The sequence below is a fragment of the Coenobita brevimanus genome, chromosome 47 (genome assembly GCF_032717465.1).
Source record: "Coenobita brevimanus isolate Jiangsu-jjx chromosome 47, ASM3271746v2, whole genome shotgun sequence".
Classification (NCBI taxonomy): Eukaryota; Metazoa; Arthropoda; class Malacostraca; order Decapoda; family Coenobitidae; genus Coenobita; species Coenobita brevimanus.
In genome coordinates, this window is record NC_137000.1 from 1,442,596 (window position 1) to 1,463,377 (window position 20,782).

Consider the following 20,782-nt stretch of genomic DNA (forward strand, 5'->3'; position numbering starts at 1 on the left):
CCTGGACGAGGTGATGGTTGTTCTCGAGGACGAGGACGAGCGCAGGGAGGGACGGGACACGCGAGGCCAGCGGACTTTGGAAAACCTTCGCCGCTACAACATCAAGTCTGCCATTTACAACTGGGCCAGTGCATGGAAGGAAATCCCTGTCAAGGCTCTAGAAAATGGTTGGTCTCGTCTGCTTCTCGGAACGGATGCGGTGTACGATTTCCTAGGTTTTGACATGGATGACTTCCATGCACGTCTACATACGCATGGTGACGATGTTGATGTGGACGACGTGCGTGAGTGGTTGGATGACGACAAGGGCAATCCTGGGTATCAGACCCTGTCTGATATCGAGATCGCATCTTCAGTTGCAGGTGTCAGTACCCAGCTTGAAGATTCCGACGAGGACGGCAACGATGATGCGGACTCCTCTCAGCATGACACAACTCTAGCCATCCCCAAACTGAGCGCATTCCGGGAACACCTAGAGTTCGTTCTGGACTACCTGGAACAACCGGACAGCGACAAGGAGATGGGGCCCTTGGGACTTGTGGAGGAAGTGCGTGCTTTCAGGCAGTGCGTCATAAATCGTCAGAATCGTCGTTCCTTGCGTCAATCAACGATTGAGAGCTTTTTCAGGCCCATGACCCCCGCTGTGCCCAGCCCTGGCTCCACTCCGTTGCCTCCCCAAGACAGGCCCTCATGCTCCGAGCCACAGCCCAGCACATCAGCCACGGTGGAGTCACCGCTCGACGTGAGTTTGTGTCTGTCTTCAGAGTCGTCTGGAGTGGGTACACCATCACCACGACCCAGTGACGCACCCCTAGGTCACCTCCCTGTGCTACTCTCAGACTCTGACAGTGATTAGACGCCAAGAGCTCTCCACTAGACCACACGGGAATTTACAGTGTTGTGCAATGAAAAAAACTGTGCATTGTGTTAAGGATTTACAGTTGTGAGTGAAAAGACAAACAATTTTTGGACTAAATTTAACGTAAATTAACTTGTGTGTTTTTGGTTTAGAAAATGGTTATAAGAGTGGAAAGACTTAAAGTGCAGAGTGCAACACTTATTAAGTTACAATGGAGCATAAGTTTGACAAGAGTGTGCACTGTGAAGAGAATGGACTTCTGAGTGCGAATGACTAAGTTCAGTGCAAGACTTCATGAACAGTGTACTGCAAGTGCTTCAGGAAATCCTTCTTACTGTCAGAGTCTGAGAGGAGGCAGTTATTCATTGAGATGGCCATAGACTTGCTGTAAGTAGGCAGAATGTTTCAAACTGTACTCTACTGTATTTTCCATGCTATACTTACCTCAGACACCTCATTTCACTTTTTTGTGTCCCTTATTGGTGTGAATATGCTGTGTCTTAGGTGCTATGCATGTGCAGTAGGGAGGTGTTTTTCTGAGTTAGGCTAGGTTAGGGTCCATAACTACCAGTCCAGGAGCCAGGGACTTGTAAGTACCCAGAATGTTTAATATTGTATGAACCTACCTCAAAAACCTCATTTTATGCTTCTTTTGCATTTATTTCAGTCTTTTATGTCCCATATTGGTGTGATTTGGGTCTTAAATAGGTGCAATGCATGTCCAGAGGGAGTTGTATAGGTGTTTTTCTGAGTTTGGGTCCATAAGTACAAGTCCAGAAGCTAGGGCCAAATATCCGGGCAGGACCACTATCCGGACCTGCCTATGGCTCTATTACGTCGGATATTGGAGGGATTACTGTATATGGATGGAGTTATAAAAGAGATACAAGGTAGGGCAGTTGATGTGAGAGTGGCTCTGGTGAGAGAGGGCATTGTTTGGAAACTCCCTGTACTGTTTTTTGCAGATGATACTGTGTTATTAAGTGAAGATGAAGGGGAGCTGCAAGGCATGGTGAATGAGTTTGGGAGAGTGTCTAAGAAACGAAATCTAAAGGTGAATGTAGGGAAGAGTAAAGTTATGGTCTTCGAGAAAAGTGAAGTCAGTGAATGTACAGTGAGGTTAGATGAGGAGGAAATGGAAAATGTAAGTGCGTTCAAGTACTTGGGTAGTGTGAGTAAGGATGGAAGTTTTGAGGGTGAAGTGCTTTAAATGGTACAACAAGGAAGAAAATGTAAGTGTGTTCAAGTACTTGGGTAGTGTGATGAGTAAGGATGGAATTTAGAGGGTGAAGTGCTTGAATGGGTACAACGAGAAAGAAAGGTTACTGGTTCCTTGAAAGAAGTGATAAGAAACAGGGAAGTGAGCATGGAAGTGAAAATGTTACTACATGACAGTATTATGATACCAACTTTAACATATGGAAGTGAAGCTTGGACCTTGTTGAAGGGGCAGAAGTCTAGAGTGAGAGCAGTGGAAATGAGTTATTTGAGAGGAGCATGTGGAATCACATGGAAAGACAGACTGACAAATGAGGAAGTGAAGGAGCATTGTGGTGTGGATGTGGATGTGTAACCCCCAGCTGATGATGCATTGTCAGCAGATTCCTGCCCTGATTGGATGTATTCTATTATTTGGACAACACTTTTGCTTATACTTGCTCTACTGTGCTAGAACATCATTTAGTTTAACCTAATACAGAGCTTGATTTGTATAAAGATACTGTTTGGGTGTGGCCAGTTGTGGCGAAGGGTGGCCAATGCAGAGCGAAGTGATATGCATGCTGCTCTCTGATGCCACAACTCTGTGTGTGTGTGTGTGAGAGAGAGAAAATGGTTCTTGCTTGTCAGGTTGAGCTAGAATCTCAGTGGCTTATGTGTGATTGAATGTGTAGGTTATTTCAGTGGGATTACTGTGTGATAGTCTTCCTACTTTCATGCAGTCTCTCTGTTTGCTTCTGGATCCTACATTACCCAGTCTTTAGGGCTTCACCAGAGTACTCCATTCTTTTAGTCAATGCATAGATTATTTAATTATGATTTGTTTGGATATTTTTTACTTTATTGTATAAAATTCATCCATCCATCATCTACTCCGGTGTGTTGACCCATGGGGAGCATAGGAGCCCGGGACTAGGCAAGTTTGTCCTGACATTTAAAATGAGATTGGAAAAAATATTTTGTTAATTCGTATAACTTTTCAAACATTGGATAATGAACATACCAAAATTTAAGTGGAATATTGTGGTGGATAACTTGTTTGTTGTATTTGTTTTAGGTACCCATTATTTAGCTGACTAATTCAGTGCAGTCTTGTAAGACTTTAATAATTTTGGAAAGGCTGGGATACAGGGATATTTCTGTAGTATAAAGTTATTGAAAGTCATAAGTTGATCTCATGCATATTTTCTTCAGATACCAACCAGAACCAGCAAAATATGCTGCGGCAAGAGAAGTTCCTGACTGACCTACTCAAAAGGTTGGATACAGAAGAGGGCAAAGTTCTGCAGGAGATTGAAGAAGTAAGCAATTAAATTTCATTTTTTCAGCCACAGGAAGAGAGAAATAAGAAAACCCTAGGTATCTAGGACAGCTTCCTCCTCTTTGCCCCTTACTTGTGTGCCATGCAACTCAAGTGCTAATCTGTGGGGTCACAGTATTTCTGCATGTATATAGTAATGAGGAGAGGTTCTTTGAAAAGAGGCATCCCCTCACCAGCCTTTCTTTGAGATAGTCATTCCTTTGACCACCAGGTTAAAACAGGGTATAACCCCTGTCTTTTGTATCTACTACTTTTTTTTTTTTTTTCCAGTTCCTTAGCCAGTTAAAAATCAACCCATAGTGCATGGTGGCAGTTGGAAGTTGGTGAACAAGCCAGCTATCTTATGTGTCACCACCACTTTCATTTGGAGAGAAATTTCATGTGGAGAGAGAGGAAGGAAATAACATCCAGTGACCTCTTGTCCAGTATCACAATTTGATAAGACAACACTACTGTTTTGGACAAATTTTTAAACTTATAGAGAAAATTATTCAGGTCAGATAAGACTCTAATTTAAGACACAAAAATCCAAAGAATGTGCAAACAGTGAGAGGCAAACATAAAATTGCAATATTGTGTGATGAGTAGTGGCAGATAGTAAAAAAAAAAAAAAAAACACACACACACACACACACACACACACACACACACACACACACACACACACACACACACACACACACACACACACACACACACTGGTACCACAGCCTCATTCTGTCACAGTAAACTTTATACCACAACGTACAGGTTGTTTGGAATCCGTATTTGTACAATAAGCACTGAAAATAAGGCTAAAATCAATGAAGCGTACGGCCGACATCATATTCTTCCCTTCCACACAATTTAGGTTATCAAGTAAAAGTCTCTGTGACTCAGACTTTGCCCTGTAAACCACTTTTCTAGTCCTGTGCTTGGCAGCCAAGTATTCCTCTTTGTTACCACCCTTCTTCCATTCCCGGAAAAGCATTCTTTTCTCTTTAACTGCAGTTTCTACACCCTCATCCCACCACCAAGTCATTTATGTCTTGGTGGGCCTCTTGTCAAATCCACATACTGAATCAGTAACTCTCAAGAGGTTGGTCGTCAGAACTACTGTTCATGAACACTTCTGTCCACTTCTTCATGTTCATCCACCACTCTCCTCATCTCCCTATTGAAGGCATCCCTTACTTCTTGGTTTTTCAACTTCCATATTTTCTTCCTAAGTGCATAGGTCCTCTTTTTCATTACCCACTCCTTTAGCACCATGTCATATAACAATAATTTGTGTTGCTGCACACACTCCTCACTCCCTATAACTGTACCTGGTACCATCCCTCACAAACTTTTTGTCAGCCTTCCTGACCAGGAAATAGTCTATCTGGCTGCTGTTTCCCCCAGACTCGTACGTAATCAACCTACAGTACTCTCTCATTTCCTAAAATGTGTTTTACACACAATCATGTTTATTGTCTCCGCAGACTCGAGTATCCTTTCCCCTTTCTCATTTCTTGTACTGTATGTACATCTCCCATGTACTCCTTCATATCCTCGAGCTGCTTCACCTACATGGCCATTTAAATCCCCCCCCTAATACTACAATTTCATCATCTGTCCCATACCACTTCCTCTATGTATTAAGTCATCTGAGAATCTGTCTTTCTCTGCCACATCCAGGCCTGCCTGCAGAGCATACGCTGATGCAGTTGCAAACACAACACGTTATATTTTTATCATTTTAATTTATTTTGAATGGCAAAGTCGTGATGTAAATACAAATACCATATGACTGTAGCTTGAATCACTGCCTAACTCTTATAATGGAAATCAGAATAGTTGGAAAAAGAGCCCTTGTTACTTGAGGGCTTACTCTAAATGCTCCAGTCGTATGGCATTATCATATTCTGAAGTTCATTTATTACAGTACCACATTCTTGTGTTTCCTGTCTGTTTGATAACAAAAGATAATGTGATTACTAGTATTTACTTTTAGTTACCATAAAATTGCAGTGTGTTACTGTGCTTTTTCTTTCTCTTCCAAGGTAAGAAGAACTATTGTCCAAAAGGATCACATCACAATTCACATGGCCACCAGTATAGAGAAATTAGCAGCACAACAAAGCCCATTAGCACCTTGGATAAACTTCATAGCAGACAAGGAAACGCCATATGACAGAACGTGAGTCTTCCCGTAAAAGTACACCATTTATTGTAGAGACATATTGTTGATAATTCTCCTATGCTTGCACCTCTTCTTTTCTGATTTTCTTGGATTCTACCTAACCCCATCCTTAGATGGAACAAAATGATGATGATGAATATCCTAAATGGTTTTTACTTTCTACTCCTTTAGGTTGTAAGCACCATATAGGAAGAAGAAAACTCCTTGACCACTGTCACATATAACTGTAGTGTAAGTGAGGCATTTCATGTCAACACTGCCAGAGATGAGAAGAAGAGTGTTTTATTTTCTTCACTTTAACATACTTTTAACTATTCTTGCTACATCCAGATGGTGGTACGTGGTGGTGACCATCATCCACTCAGTGTAGTGCTATCAACTTTTTCCTTACCTTTTTCATTCTTTTTCTGTGTCTCATCTCCTCTCTCCTAATTCTCTCTCTCTACATCCTGCCCCTTTGTATTACTACTCTTTTCACATCAAGTGGCTCCACACTGAGTGACAAGTCTAATGGTTTCTTGTAACCCAGGAAACCATTCACAATGCTGGGTGGTAACCATATACCAGATAATAGGGTAATTAGGAGCCTACGTTAAAGATAAATAAATTAAATAAATAAAAATAAAAAAATGAATAAATAAAAATACAGTAAACAACCTCCTTATCCTCTCCTGCAATGTCCTGTTCCTGTGTTTCCTCATCTTCTTCAGTTATTTCATCGGCAGTAACTGGAGGAGGCTGTATCATTTCCCGAATATCCTGGCCAGTAATATCAGCAAAGCCAGCTCTGGGAATTTGCCTTGCCTCCTCTGCTGCTGCCTCAACCTCTGCCTCAACTGTCTGTGGGTTACCAGGTACCGCCACGCGACGGTTCCCAGGCAGACTCTCCAAAATGTTACGCCAGGCATGGTGAATAGTGGCAGGAGTAACATTGTTCCAGCAGTCTACCATCAAGTCAATATCCTGTTTCACACTGTAATTTTTCCAATGACGAATCACTTTTTGTTCTGACTCATTATCCCCTTGAATCATGGCCTCATCTTCATCCTCACTATCAAGCAACTGCTGGATAAGGGCAGTGTCTTGTGTTGCCTGCCGCATCTGCCTAAAATGCCTTGCAGAATAAGAAGCCTTCACAGCTGATATGACCTCCTGGTCGAGGGGCTGGATCAAGGCAGTTGTGTTTGGTGGCTGAAACTCGACCCTTACATTAGGATGCGCGTCCCTTAGAAGTGGTGAATGTCCAGGGGCATTGTCGAGAAGCAGGAGAATGTTGAACCTTACGTTGTTTTCCTTGCAATAATTTTCCACTTGGGGAATGAACAAATCTTTTAACCAGTCATTGGAAAGCTTGGCAGACATATACCCCTTCTTTGATGTCATCCAGTGCACATTTAATTTGTCCATGTTGTATCCTTTGTAGGCCCTGGGTCTTTTTGCACGATGCACAACTGTAGGTTTCAGGAGACATGTTCCTGATGCATTCATAGCGAGCAGAAGGGTGAATCGCTCATTTATGGCTTTCCTACCACGAACTTTTTCTGACTTGGCAGTGATGAATGTTCGGTGAGGCATTGTTTTCCAGTAAAAATTTGTTTCATCCATATTAAAAATCTGATCGGGAGTGTACATACCTTCCTGGATAATTTTCCTCAGCGATTCTGGGTAATCACATGCAGCACTCGTGTCCCCACTTGTTGCTTCTCCCGATATTTTCACTTTCACTTTATGCCGTGACATAAACTTGTCTACCCATCCTTTTGATGCTAGAAACACTGGTAGTTGTTCAACACACATCTTACGAGCCAGAGACATATATTTCCTTGGTAGTCTCCGTAATTTCACGTGTTTCAACTGCTAGGTTCCGCATCGCCTGCCTCTCCAGATATCGGTGTAGCAGTTGTTCAGTCTTGAGGAGCAATTGATTTCCACTTCGCATAGCCTGAGCAGCTGCTTCTGATGGGGCAAGTTTCATATGGGCCTTGTTATGGTCATGCTGTCAGTAAATACCACGCACTGTCGATTCATTTATCCCGAATTTCTTTCCCGCACTGACTTTTGTTTCTCCCTTGTCTATTTACTTCACTATCTCGAGTTTCAAGTTCTTTCATCTTTTAATTTCCCATTTAGGTGCTGCCGCATTACGTTGTGCAATGGTAGGAGGACGAGGTCGAGGTGTGTCTGCCATTGTGCTAGCACTTAAAATGGCTTTTGTCCACACCTGTGACCCACTGGTCGCGCTTGTTAAGTCCCAGGGGATCGTTCCCCGGTTCGTGGCCAATCACAGTGCCGTGACGTCACAACCGACGAGCGCGGGAACCCGCCGCTCTGGGTGATGACACTTTGCGCGGGCTTTTTGAAACTTTTTCAATTTTTTCTTTTCCATTTTTTCATGATAGCATGCATTTTGACCGCAATAGATGTGTTTTGGCAGCTTTTTAGGTGCTCATGATAGCATTAAATAGTGATAGCAAGACCCGTTATAGCAGAGGGTTGACTGTAATAGGAAAAGTGTATGGTAGGATACTTATTGACAGAGTTAGAGAAAGAACAGAGGAATTAGTTGGAGAAGAATAGGGAGGCTTTAGGAAGGGAAGAGGTTGTGTAGATCAGATATTCATTCGTAGATCTTTAGTAGAAAAGTTTCTAGAGAAGGGAAAGAAGTTGTATGTGGCTTTCATGGATTTGGAGAAAGCATATGACGGGGTGGATAGACAAGGATTGTGGAAAGTATTAAGAATATATGGAGTGGAGGTACGTCTGTTTGCTCTTGCTAACTTCAGGGACTTTTCACCCCCATGCAAAGGGCCTGGTGACCTTTACCCCTTACTAAACCTTGTGTGGAAAGAGGTAAAGGGCTGACAATTGATAAAAGAGTGACGACGATCTTTTTGTTGAGTAAAACAGTGCAAGTGGAATTGTAAATAATGTGTAAACAGCAAGTGAAAGTAATGAATGTAAATATACATGAACAGTGGAAAATAGTTTTATAAGTTACTTCAAGTGACAGTGCATAACACAGTGTAAATAAAATAGAAATGTAAATAACGTAAATAAAATAGAGAACGTAAATAGAAATGTAAATGAGTAGTATTATAAGAATACGAGTATATACCCTAGGAGTACTGAAAGTGAGTTTCACTCTAGCATGTCTGAATACTATGAGTTATGAGAGTGAAGGTGAAAGTGACATTCACTCTCAATGCTAGTATACAGGACGAGAAAGTGAATACTACGTATTTTACTGAAAGAAATTAAATCCCTACAGTGACAATAAACTAATACTACTGAAGGAAACTTATGGGTAAAGACTGTAGATATATATAAGTGTTATACAGTAATAGAAATATAAAGTGTGAGGGGTTTTATGAATAATAAATGACAGAATACCAACAGCGAACTAGCGCAAGTGGGAAGGTCATACGCGCTCGTAATTTTCATTGCTTTCACAGTGGTTTTTATTTGGAGTATGGATCCCAAACTACTTGGTAATCATAGAGTAGTGTTTATAGTGTTAATATCTGGCTGTGGTAATCATATTACGGGTTGTCGGGAAGTGTAAAGTGGAGACTTCGTTACCCAACTTCAGAGGTCTCCACAAGTCCTACGGTAACCGACGAAGGCTCAACAAACATCCCAGGAGAAAGCTGAAGGTATGTGCCATATGCATATGTAATTTTAATATTCTAGGACTAATAACTGATTTTTGGCAAATATTTTTTGAGAGTTTGTCGGAGCCCGAATAACCCCGCTGGAGACGCAAAACATTGGGAAACATGCCCGCGGTGTAAGGGTTAATAGAAAACATCAGCTTTGTCCATTAAAAAACTAATACTCCCCCCCACCCCTTGAATCAGTTAAAAATTGATCCTTTAAATAGGTGGAGGCGCTAGTGGTAGGTGGGGACACTCGCCATCAACTCACTCGATGTAGTACTGCTTTCGGTGTCTGCCCTTTCCTTTCTTCCTCTTCTGTATTTCTTTCCTTCATTCTTTCCTCTTCCTTCTGCCTATGGGTGACTTTACACTCCCTCTTCTGTCTTTCTTTCCTTCATTCTTTCCACTTCCTTCTGCCCGTGGGTGGCTCCACATTGAGTGACAAGCCAAATGGTTTCCTGTACACCAGAAAACTATTTACTACACTGGGTGGTAATCATATAACCAAATTATGGCGCCTGGTGGTTTAGTGGGTAATTATTGTGCTCCAGTCGGATTGAGCTGCTGAAGGTTTATATCGAAGGGGTGGTTCGGGTTTATTTGCACACGTAATGCCACTCAGGGATGAGTGAACCTGGTCACTCTCATCTTAAATTTCAGGACCAACTGCCTAGCCCGAGGCTCTATGCTCCTCATGGGGCAACAAAGGATTGGATGAATGGATGGATGAATATATAATATCAGATATCTTGGAAAAATCAGTAACTGGGAAGGTAAATTCCTTAAGCATCTCGGTTAACTGGGATTGTACTGTAGTATGAAGTTTCATTGTGTATGACTTTTTTTTTTTTTTTAAGTGAAATATTCAGATTAGCAGTTGATAACAATGGAACTTAAATGGGCAGTCAGTATCTAAGTTAATGTTATTGTATAGTAAAAGAAAAATTAAAGCCACTAAGACAGTAATGAGGATTTTTTGTATGCATTGACTGATATACTAATAAATTGTTGTCATTTTCAGCCTCAATATAATTGCTGATAGCGAATTACTATCCCAAGAAGATTTTGGTAATACAACTGGATTTCTAACGGGTGTAGGATCGGTGGAATCTGCGTATTTACTGCAGGCAACACAATGCGTCACTGAACATCGAGACTGGGATGTTCCTGCAATACTCACAGCCATCCAGTATCTTACACAACTAGAGGTGGGTTTCTGGTTTGAAGATTCAGGCTGAACTATATTATATTCTCTTTTCTGTTGGCTTCCGTCAGCTTGTTATAGTGGTTTAGGGGGCTTCCTTTGTTTCATTTAAGAGTGTCCTCTTATGTTGGAAGGGTAAAATTAGTTTATTGTATATGAATGCATTGCCTGTAATGTAGTGGGGTATATAAAAGCTCGCGTTGCTTAGAGGCAAAGCGGGGATCCTCTCTTTGGCTCAGCGGTAACGTGCGCGCTTATGAAGCGTCAGGGCCTGAGTTCAAATCCCAGCCAGACCAATGATTAATTTGTTAAGTTACCCCGCCTAGTGATAAGTTTTCACTCAACCAATTGCATCGTTAAACTGGGGTATATTTATATACATGCATGTGTGTCTATGTGTTGCAGGGACCCATGTGGAGAGAGATACGTGGACAAGGCCTGGCATACTCCTACAGCATAACGCTCAACCCCACACAAGGCTTGCTAATTCTCAAACTAGCAAGGGCAGCTCAGTTAACTGGAGCTTATCGAGAAGCACTGAATATTTTGGTAAGTCTTGCCCCATATCTCCCTCCCTTTCTAGTTTCTCTTACACCTGCATGTAGTACTGTGTTCTTTCCTTATGAACTTGATATTAATTTATAGTTGCTCAACAACACTTCACAAATCTCTAGTACAGATGTGTTGTCGGGCATACATTTTGAGACCATTGACCATGCTAGTGTATAGGTCCTGCCATCTGATTATTGCAGCTCTTCATAGGTTACTCCTGTTGTAAGTGAAGTTTTACCAGCATATTACATGTTCACATTATTGAAAATGAGTATGCAAAGTGGTAGGAAGGCCCCTAATTTTCCAGTCAGTTGAAAACACCCTTGAGGGTAGGAAATGTTTAGGAATCCATCTGTTGTACAAAACCCAAGTATCATAATAACCAAGAAAATTATAGTTTTATTCTTTTATTTTCTCTTTCCATCATCTGTCTATCTGTCAATCTATTGCCAGACGCCACAGTCCCGTAAGGGGTGGCCATTTGACTTTGAGTTATTTGTTTTACAGGGAGGGGCACTAACCCTCCACCAACCCACTTGTTGACACGTAGGGAGCACATATGGTTTGGTTATATGGTTACCACCCAGCATTGTAAATGGTTTCTTGGCTTACAGGAAACCATTTGGCTTGTCACTCAATGTAAAGCCACCTGTAAATGAAAGAAAAGCAATAAGAAGTGACAGGAAAGATGGGAGAAATAAGAAGAGCGGAGGGCAGGCACAGAAAACGAATGATAAAGGCAGTAGGCAGCACTACGTCAAGTGAGTGGATGATGGTCGCCACCACCTACCCCATCATGTGTTTCGATAATGATGTCAGAATTTGGGGGTTTGCCTTCCCCCTCTGCAGTCTCAAGTTAACATTATGATCTTAGGATAGCTGTACAGTATATTTGCCGTAATATTATGGCTATATTTATGTGCTACTCCCTGGAGCAGAACTCACACATCAATGGAACAACTGCGTGGGAGCATACACTGTTGGAATCCGCCCGCAGTTCCCTCATCTTTGAGATCATTGAGCGAGAAGCAGTGATAGCTGATGTGGTGCAGCAGTCGCTTCTCTCATACTTCCGTAGAGTTCCTCTGTCTTATAACAAGTAAGTCAGTGCTGACATGTTATTAAGTTTTGTTTTGGGCTAATACTATTGCAATCCATGAGGTAACATATAATGTTAGGGCAAGTTATGTGCATATAATTTTTTATGTACACATACCGGTTTTTTGTTATTTGCCATAACTGCAGCATTTATTGCTAATGAAGATATACCTTTTATTTTTAATGGAGAAGTTTTATCGTCAAGATAAATGATATTTTATAATTCACAAAATCATACTGTACTTTACAAAATAGTTATCTCTTTTGATTTGGTTTGGTAAGTCATCAGTTTTTATGATCGCCAGTTTTCTTCTTGTTGAGCCACATAGGAGCAACACTTAAAGTATACACACACCAAGTCAGCCATCTAGGGCAGTTTATGCAGGTGACATGTGTAGACCAAGACAAAATGGATCAGGGGTCAGGAGACATTGATGCTCAGTTCAGATCATGTCTCATCTCACCTCATTACTTTGCATAGTATGCTCATGGAGTACTTGGAATAATCATTAGTTGGTAATTATTCATCCTTCCCCATACCACTCTACTCCACTCCATTCCACTCCAACATGAACACCACACTGTCCCACTCCACCCCACCCTGTCCCACCCCACCCCATTCCCTAATGTCACTTCACCCTTTCCTAGTACCACACCACACTACACCTAAGCCAACTGACCCTCACACCACACCACTCCACCTCACTTCACCCCACTCCCATACTACATCACATTACACTGTACCACACACCATGCCACACCATACTCCACTTCACTCCACTCAAGCATGAACACCACACTGACCCATACCACCCCCTAACATCACTTCACTCCTTCCCAACACCATACCACACCTAACCTGACCCTCATACCACACCACTCCGCATCACCTTACCCTACTCCCATACTACAATACATCACATTACACTATACCACCCTACCCCACCCTATCACATCACACTGTTGCCTGACCCCAAACCATCCTCATACCACTTCACCATATCCACATCATACTATATTACATCACAACACACCACCTGACCTCACTCCACCCTACCACACCACGTTACACTACACCACCCAACCCCCACATAAGACTACACCACATTACGAAATAATGTGATTTGTGAAAGATGTGGATTGAAGAAGTTTGGGGACACCAGAATTGAAGAGAGTGTACTGAGATGGTATGGTCATGTGGAGAGAATGGACATTAGTAGTGTGGTGAAAATGGTATATCTGAGCAAATTTGAAGGAGGAAGGAGGTGAGGTAGGCCAAGGATAAGGTGGATGAGTGTGTGAGGAAAAGAGGCATGGAAGTCGATGACGCTAAGGGACTGACAAGATCGAGCTGGCTGGATGAATGTTGTGAGAAGAGCTGCATGATTAAGGATTAGGCACCCCTTTTTAATATGACAACATTCAGACTGACTCTTATCATATATGTTATGTGAAGCTAAGGAATGTAGTGAAAAGTTTTGGCATATCAGATAGAGCCAGGATTCCGTGGGCCTGAATGATAAGTGAATGGAACCGTGGCCCGTTGGAGTGGGCAAACTTGGGCTGTCTGGACACTGCTACTCCTCACCCTGCCCTAGGGTGGGAAAGGAGGTCCAGATGATGATGATGATTTCTTTACTCTCCTTTCCCACTACCACTTAATTTACCTTTAATGATTTTCAGTACAACTGTTCTTTAAGTAGGCTGCAAAACAGTGTCATGGTAACTACATTCTTTCACATAGAATCTGGCTAAACGATTCACAAAATCTTGCATGAATGGCATATTAACCCTCTCGTGCACCATAAGTTTCCAATAAGTTTCCGAGCCAGGCACAAAACCAAAACCCCACTTAGGCTGCCTCCGCTCACACGGAAAGGAAAAGAATTCTAAGGTCAAATTTACCCTTGATAAATCTTTATATTGTTATAAATTGTAGCCCATCACAATTGATGTTTACACTAATATATATATACTTAAAAACCTATTTGTTTCAGGGACCTGATTGACCGTGTAGCTAAGGTAACCTTAGAGGATGTGAAGAGAGTTGCCCTCAAGTACTTCACACCACTCATTGACCCAGCCACTTCCAAAATGGTTATTGTTTGTCATCCATCTAGTGTTCAAGAAACTGTACAGGAAATAGAGAAGTAAGTTATTTTTTTATTGTTACTCGTGGCATAAGTGTGGTAGGGAAGCTATGTGGAAGAATTATCATAGAGAAAGGAAGAGAGATATCAGAAGTCCTAGTCAGTGATGAACAGGGTGGCTTTAGGAGGGGCAGAGGATGTGTGTATCAAATATTTCCCATGAGACACCTCAGAGAGATAGCACAGAAGGCTTGTGAGAAGGACCATAGGGTGTTTATGGCATTCATGGATCTGAAAAAAACATACGACAAAGTGGACAGAGAAGGATTGTGGAAAGTTTTCCGCATGTACGGTGTAGATAGTAAGCTGCTAGGTGCCATCAAGAGTTTTTATGATGGTAGTGAAGCATGTGTAAGGGTTAACGGGCATCTAAGTGAATGGTTCACAATCAGTGTGGGCATGTGACAAGGTTGTGTGATGCCCCCATGGTTGTTCAATATATATATGGATGGGGTGATGAAAAAGTAAAAATATGAGTAATGAAGAGAGGGATGGCATTGGTAATGAATGGTGATGGATGGAATATCTCAAACTTGTTGTATGCTGATGATGCCGTACTGCTTGTAAATACTGGATAGGAACTAGGTAGGCTAGTGCAGAGTTTTGTTGATGTCTGTGAGCGTCGTGCCTTGAGAGTAAATGTAAAAAAGAGTAAAGTGAAGGTTATTGAGAGACAATGTGACTCCCAATGCTATGTTACAGTGAATGGAGAGAGACTGGAATCGTTGAGAGAGTTCAAATACTTGGATACAGTGATAGAAAAGAGAGGAAAATGTGCAAAAGAAGTGGAAAGTAGAGTGACAGAAGGAGGAAAGGTAGCTGGTGCAATGAAGGCCTTGATAAGAAACAGAGGCTTGAGTGTTGCAGCTGCACAAAGCTTAAGGTGGCGTCATACTAGACCAAAAGCAGCCAACATGCGAACCAGTTTTGTGAGGCAAAATAGCTAGCAGAGCCGAGTGTCTGTCACACTCGTGTGTTTTCGCTAGCCGAAACGGCTAACAGTGTCGTCTGCCTTGGCACCTCGTGGTCATTTGTAAACAAACCACCATGGAGTACTGTACCCACTCCCTTTTCCTCAGTTTCTGTAACCTCCTAACGTACTTTAGCAACTCCAGAGCCACAAAACGGTCTGCTAGAGTTTTCCTAGCCACAGGATCCATATCGAAATGTGATTTCTACTTGTTGTTTGGAGACATAACAGACAGCCTCTGCTGGCTGGTCCCCGAGTGTCTGAATGTTTATTTCATATTACAAGAAAAAATAAACGAATGAAAACCACAAGAATTAAATTGTATTTACTTAACAGTTTTAGTTAAAGTTTCCTTCTATGAATAACAGAATACAGTATTTTCTCACCAATTGCAAAATTAATATAGGCTCATTTGAGTTCTAATCCCATCAACAAGCTGTGAGTGAGGATTGTTATCCATTTCGCCTCGCAAGCAAAATCTCACTCACTGTGAGTCAGTTTGGCTAGCGGGTCGCAAAACTGACTCGCATGTTAGCCACTTTTGTCCCAGTGTGACGCTGCCTTTACGTGAAGGAGTGTTAGTGCCAGCTTTAACATATGGATATGAGACTATGGCATGGCATGAAAATGAAAAATCCAGAGTAAGAGCAGTGGAGTTGGGACTGCTGAGGAATCTATGCGGAGTACAGAGGATGGATAGGATATGAAATAATGTGATTTGTGAAAGATGTGGAGTGAGAAAGTCGGTGGATACCAGAATTGAAGAGAGTGTACTGAGCTGGTATGGTCATGTGGAGAGGATGGATAACAAGAGAGTGGTGAAAAAAGTATATCTGAGCAAATTTGGAGGGAGGAGGCGAGGTAGGCCAACGAGAAGGTGGAGAGAGATGGTGGATGAGTGTGTGAGAAAGAGAGGTTTGGAACTTGGTGAGGCTTGGGAACTGACAGATCAAGCTGGCTGGATGAATGTTGTGAGGAGAAGTGCATGATCAGGGATTTGGCACCCCATTTTAACGTGGGAGTGCCTGGATTGACTTTATCAGATACATTTATGTGAAGCTACAAAACTTGGTGAATGTTTTTGGCATATATGATAGAGCCAGGATTCCAGGGGCTTGAATGATGACTGAATGGAAGTGTGGCCCATTGGATAGGGCAAATTTGGGCTGTCTGGACATTGCTACTCCTCACCCTGCCCTAGGGTGGGAAAGGAGGTCTGGATGATGATGATGATTATTATTATTATTTACTTATCAGAAGTAAGATAAGCTTCACCCACCAATCTTGCTGTCACAAGTTGTGCTTACTTCTGCTTTAGTTATTGGGTATATTTTACTCAGTATTGGTTGCAAGTCCCAATAAACTTCCTTCTTATGTAATGCTTTTACTGAATAACCATTGTCATTTATGCCCATTGTTGTAATAGTGTACTTAAGCTGAAAAAGGATCACAGGTGTTTGTGTAAGAGATGGAGTGAAAATGCACATTATAATTGTGCAGGCCTTCTTTCACTAGGTAGTCAGCAGACTACCACATGATAATTTAATGCAGCTTTGGAAAGTTCTTGTGTCCTGTTGGGGTTAGAAGATTCAACCATCCATCATCCAGTCTGGTTATCCCCCATTAGGAACATAGGGGCCCAGGGCTAGGCAACTCATTCTGGACACTTGAGGCGAGAGTGACCAGTCACTTGCTCCTTAGTAGTAGCATGGGGACAGGGTAGCTCAGTGGTAAAGTGTCAGACTCAGGACCGGGGGGTCATGAATTCAAGCCATGCCTGGTAGCTGCCATGCCAGGAGGGGTAGCACCCTCCTGTCACCTAGCAGGGCTATATGATCTAATAGGTCTAGTTCAGGGGAACATTTCTCCTCCCCTTTCCTTAGCAGCATTACAGGAACAGACCCACCCCCCACCCCCCAATTATCTGTCACATCAGGTTGGAGTGCCTTTGCTCACTAATCTGACAAAAGATTTAAAAATTCTTTGATGGCAACAAGGCTAATGCTTTACATTGGTACTGAGCACAAAGGTCCACTCTTGATTTCTTTCCATGTCTCGGAGAACTATCCCATAAAAGAGAGTACCCAGATGAGATAGTATCCCAAAATCATGGAGACAAACAGAGACTGGATTTGATTAAGGTGGTGAAAAGAGTGCATATGGGAATTTTTTGGTGGAGGGAAGGTTGGAAGGCCAGAAAGATGGCTTGATATGGCAAGATGAATGTGTGAGAAAGCAAGCTGAGCAAAATCAGGAGGCAGAAACATCAAGGAAAGATAGAAATGGGTGGAAGAATGTGTGTAGAGATACACGTTATTTATTATTTATTTACTTTACAAGCTGCTGATAGAATAGTCTTGCCTCTCAGTTAGTAATCATGAAGCACAGTAATAAAGTGTGTGGATGGTTTGTAAGGTAGAGCAAAGAATTTTGTAGATTTACCCCAGTTCTTTGAACACTGTTCTGATTTATTCTTTTGTACTTTTATATTTAGATCCTGCCCACACCATTATTATTAGTAAATAAGAGCGGGGTGATGGTCTAGATTCTGGCTACATCACTGTATGAAAAATTATAATTTTATATTTTCTCTGTTTCAGGTTTGGGCACAAACTGGCAGTCATTGATTCACTTGAAGAGAGCAGATTTGCCTGAGTATACAGTGTATCTGCGAATTTTCATAAACTACAGGTATATATGAATACTGTATATATATATATATATATATATATATATATATAGAGGTTGATGCGTAATTCCTGCATGATAGGGAAAGTATTGAAAATAAACTCAGCATTTAAATGCTGGGTTTATTTTTCAGTAAAAGAATAGTTTGTCTACCTTCAGCTAGTGGTCTTGCGCAGGTGGGATGTGTATTGAACAGGATTGAAAAAAATCTATTGTTAGCTCCTATTTTTCACTAGATGCAGGATTGTGTGCACTTTGTATATGAAGATATTTTAATTACTCTGCAAGGAAAACTGTCATGAAAATATGAAAAAATAATTATATGTCCATTGGCTTTTTTTTTTTAAATGTTAATTCTTCAGCTTTAGTTGGACAGGTATTGTAAAGTCATGCAATGAATGATTGAGATTTATAGTACAGTACCATGACTAAATAATAAATATATAAATGATAAGAATATTATCTATTGGATTCCATAATCTCCACGAGTTGGTGAATATACACACACAGTAAATAAATAAATTATAAAGGATTGGTGGAATGTACAGTGATGTTAGCAAATATAATGCTCATGTTTGAGAAAATCCTGTGCTTCACTTTGTCAAATTTGTTAATATTAAACTTTTAACCCCTTAACAGGGAGGATACTGCACTGCATTGGAATTATGTGTTTGTGCATCAGCACATCTTTTTCAGCTTATGTAAGATTCATACGAACATTTTTCGTTTGTACAAAATGAATATTATTAAAACCCTTAGTCCACTTGGCCACTTCCCCAATTTGCATGGTAATACAAGTATATACCTACAACATTAACAAGGTCTGCTGATGTGTGAGGAGACAGTTATCACAACACTCTCTCTCTCTCTCTCTCTCTCTCTCACACACATACACACACACACAGAAAGAGAGAGAGGGGTTAGGGGACACAGACCCTCGTGAGTGTGGAACTTCCACGAATTTTTGGTGAGCGCTCCTATAAATGCCTTTACAGCTGCAAATCACCCCATGTGAGCAAGTGTGCACATACTATACACAAGAAAACATATCTAGGACCTGAAAGCAGCATAAAATATCATAAATAGCTGATGTGCCCACACGTGAGTGTGGGCAAGTCATCAGCTACATATATACCCAAACTTCTTGCAATCATGCCCATTTAAATTCAGTCTTGACTCCACAGAGGGGAAATTCGCGAAAGTTCATTCCGCAAATGTGGAGGGCCTAGTGTATATATACAGTACGGTATATATATATATGTATGTATGTGTATATATATATATATATATATATATATATATATATATATATATATATATATATTTATGTATATATATATATATATGTATTTCTATATATTTCTGTATGTTTATATACATATATATATATATATATATATATATATATATATATATAGATATAAATATATCCATCATCCAATCCTACATTGTCCCATGAGAAGCGTAGGAGCCCGGGGTTAGGCAGTTGGTCTCGACATTTAAGTTGAGAGTGACCAGCCTCACTCATCCCTGAGTGGCATTACATGAGCAATCAACCCCAACCACCCCTTGGATATATATATCTATATATATATATATATATATATATATATATATATATATATATATATATAAATATATGTATATACACACACACAGTGAGACCTCACTATAATGGACTAATTGGGGCCCAAGCCACTCCTAAAAATACGAAATTCAGATAAAAGCGACATTCAGACTTCCCCCTGCTAACTCGGGCTTTTTCCTATATATCAGACATTAGTCCAGATAGCATGAATGGTTTTTAAACTGTTTTGACTATCATTGCAGTACTGAACTGTTATAACTTCACTACATTAATCAAATATATAATATATATAATAATACTGTACTGTACTGTATATATATATATATATATATATATATATATATATATATATATCATCATCATCATCATCATCATCATCATCCGGACCTCCTTTCCCACCCTAGGGCAGGGTGAGGAGTAGCAGTGTCCAGACAGCCCAAATTTGCCCAGTCCAATGGGCCACACTTCCATTCACTAATCATTCAAGCCCCTGGAATCCTGGCTCAATTGTATCTGATACGCCAAAAACATTCACCACGTTCCGTAGCTTCACATAAATGTATCCGATAGAATCAGTCCGGACGCTGCCGCATAAAAAGGGTGCCAAATCCCTGATCATGCACTTCTCCTTACAACATTCATCCAGCCAGCTCAATCTCTTGTCATTTCCCTAACCTCACCGACTTCCAAACCTCACTTCATCACACACTCGTCAATCATATCACTCCACCTTCTCCTTGGTCTACCTCACCTTCTCCCTCCTTCAGATTCACTGAGATATACTGCTTTCACCACTCTTGTGTTATCCATTCTCTCCACATGACCATACCTTCTTAGTACATTCTCTTCGATTCTGGTGTCCACAGACTTCCTCACTCCTTCACGAATCACATTATTTCATATCCTATCCACTCTCTTTATTCTACATACATTCCTCAGCAGTCCCATCTCCACTGCCCTCACTCTTGACTTTTCATTTTCATGCCACACCATAGTCTCACATCCATATGTTAAAGTTGGCACTAGCACCCCTTCATGTAAGCCTCGTGCAGCTGCAGCACTCAAGGCTCGTTTCTTATCAAGGCCTTCATTGCACCAGCTACTTTCCTTCCCTGTGTCACTCTACTTTCCACTTCATTTGCACATTTCCTCTCTTTTCTATCACGGTACCCAGGTATTTGAACTCTCACCAATTCCAGTCTCTCTCCATTCACTGTAACATCGCACTGGAAGTCACCTTTTCTCTCAGTAACCATAACTTTACTCTTTCCTACATTTACTCTCAAGGCATGACACTCACAGACATCAGCAAAA

General features: G+C 41.1%; 1 protein-coding gene across 2 annotated transcripts in view; it reads left to right on the forward strand.

The window, feature by feature from the left end:
• The window catches only part of LOC145399037 (uncharacterized protein C05D11.1-like), a 99,610-nt gene extending 80,976 nt beyond the window's left edge, over positions 1 to 18,634 (forward strand). For both annotated transcript variants that reach the window (XM_080271767.1, XM_080271768.1), the window contains exons 15-21: positions 3,272 to 3,378; positions 5,423 to 5,559; positions 10,240 to 10,426; positions 10,828 to 10,971; positions 11,913 to 12,073; positions 14,070 to 14,222; positions 17,793 to 18,634. In XM_080271767.1, the coding sequence (XP_080127893.1) occupies positions 3,272 to 3,378; positions 5,423 to 5,559; positions 10,240 to 10,426; positions 10,828 to 10,971; positions 11,913 to 12,073; positions 14,070 to 14,222; positions 17,793 to 17,847 (944 nt within the window). In that variant the 3' untranslated portion in view covers positions 17,848 to 18,634. The remainder of the gene's footprint in view (positions 1 to 3,271; positions 3,379 to 5,422; positions 5,560 to 10,239; positions 10,427 to 10,827; positions 10,972 to 11,912; positions 12,074 to 14,069; positions 14,223 to 17,792) is intronic.
• Positions 18,635 to 20,782: the final 2,148 nt, after the last annotated feature.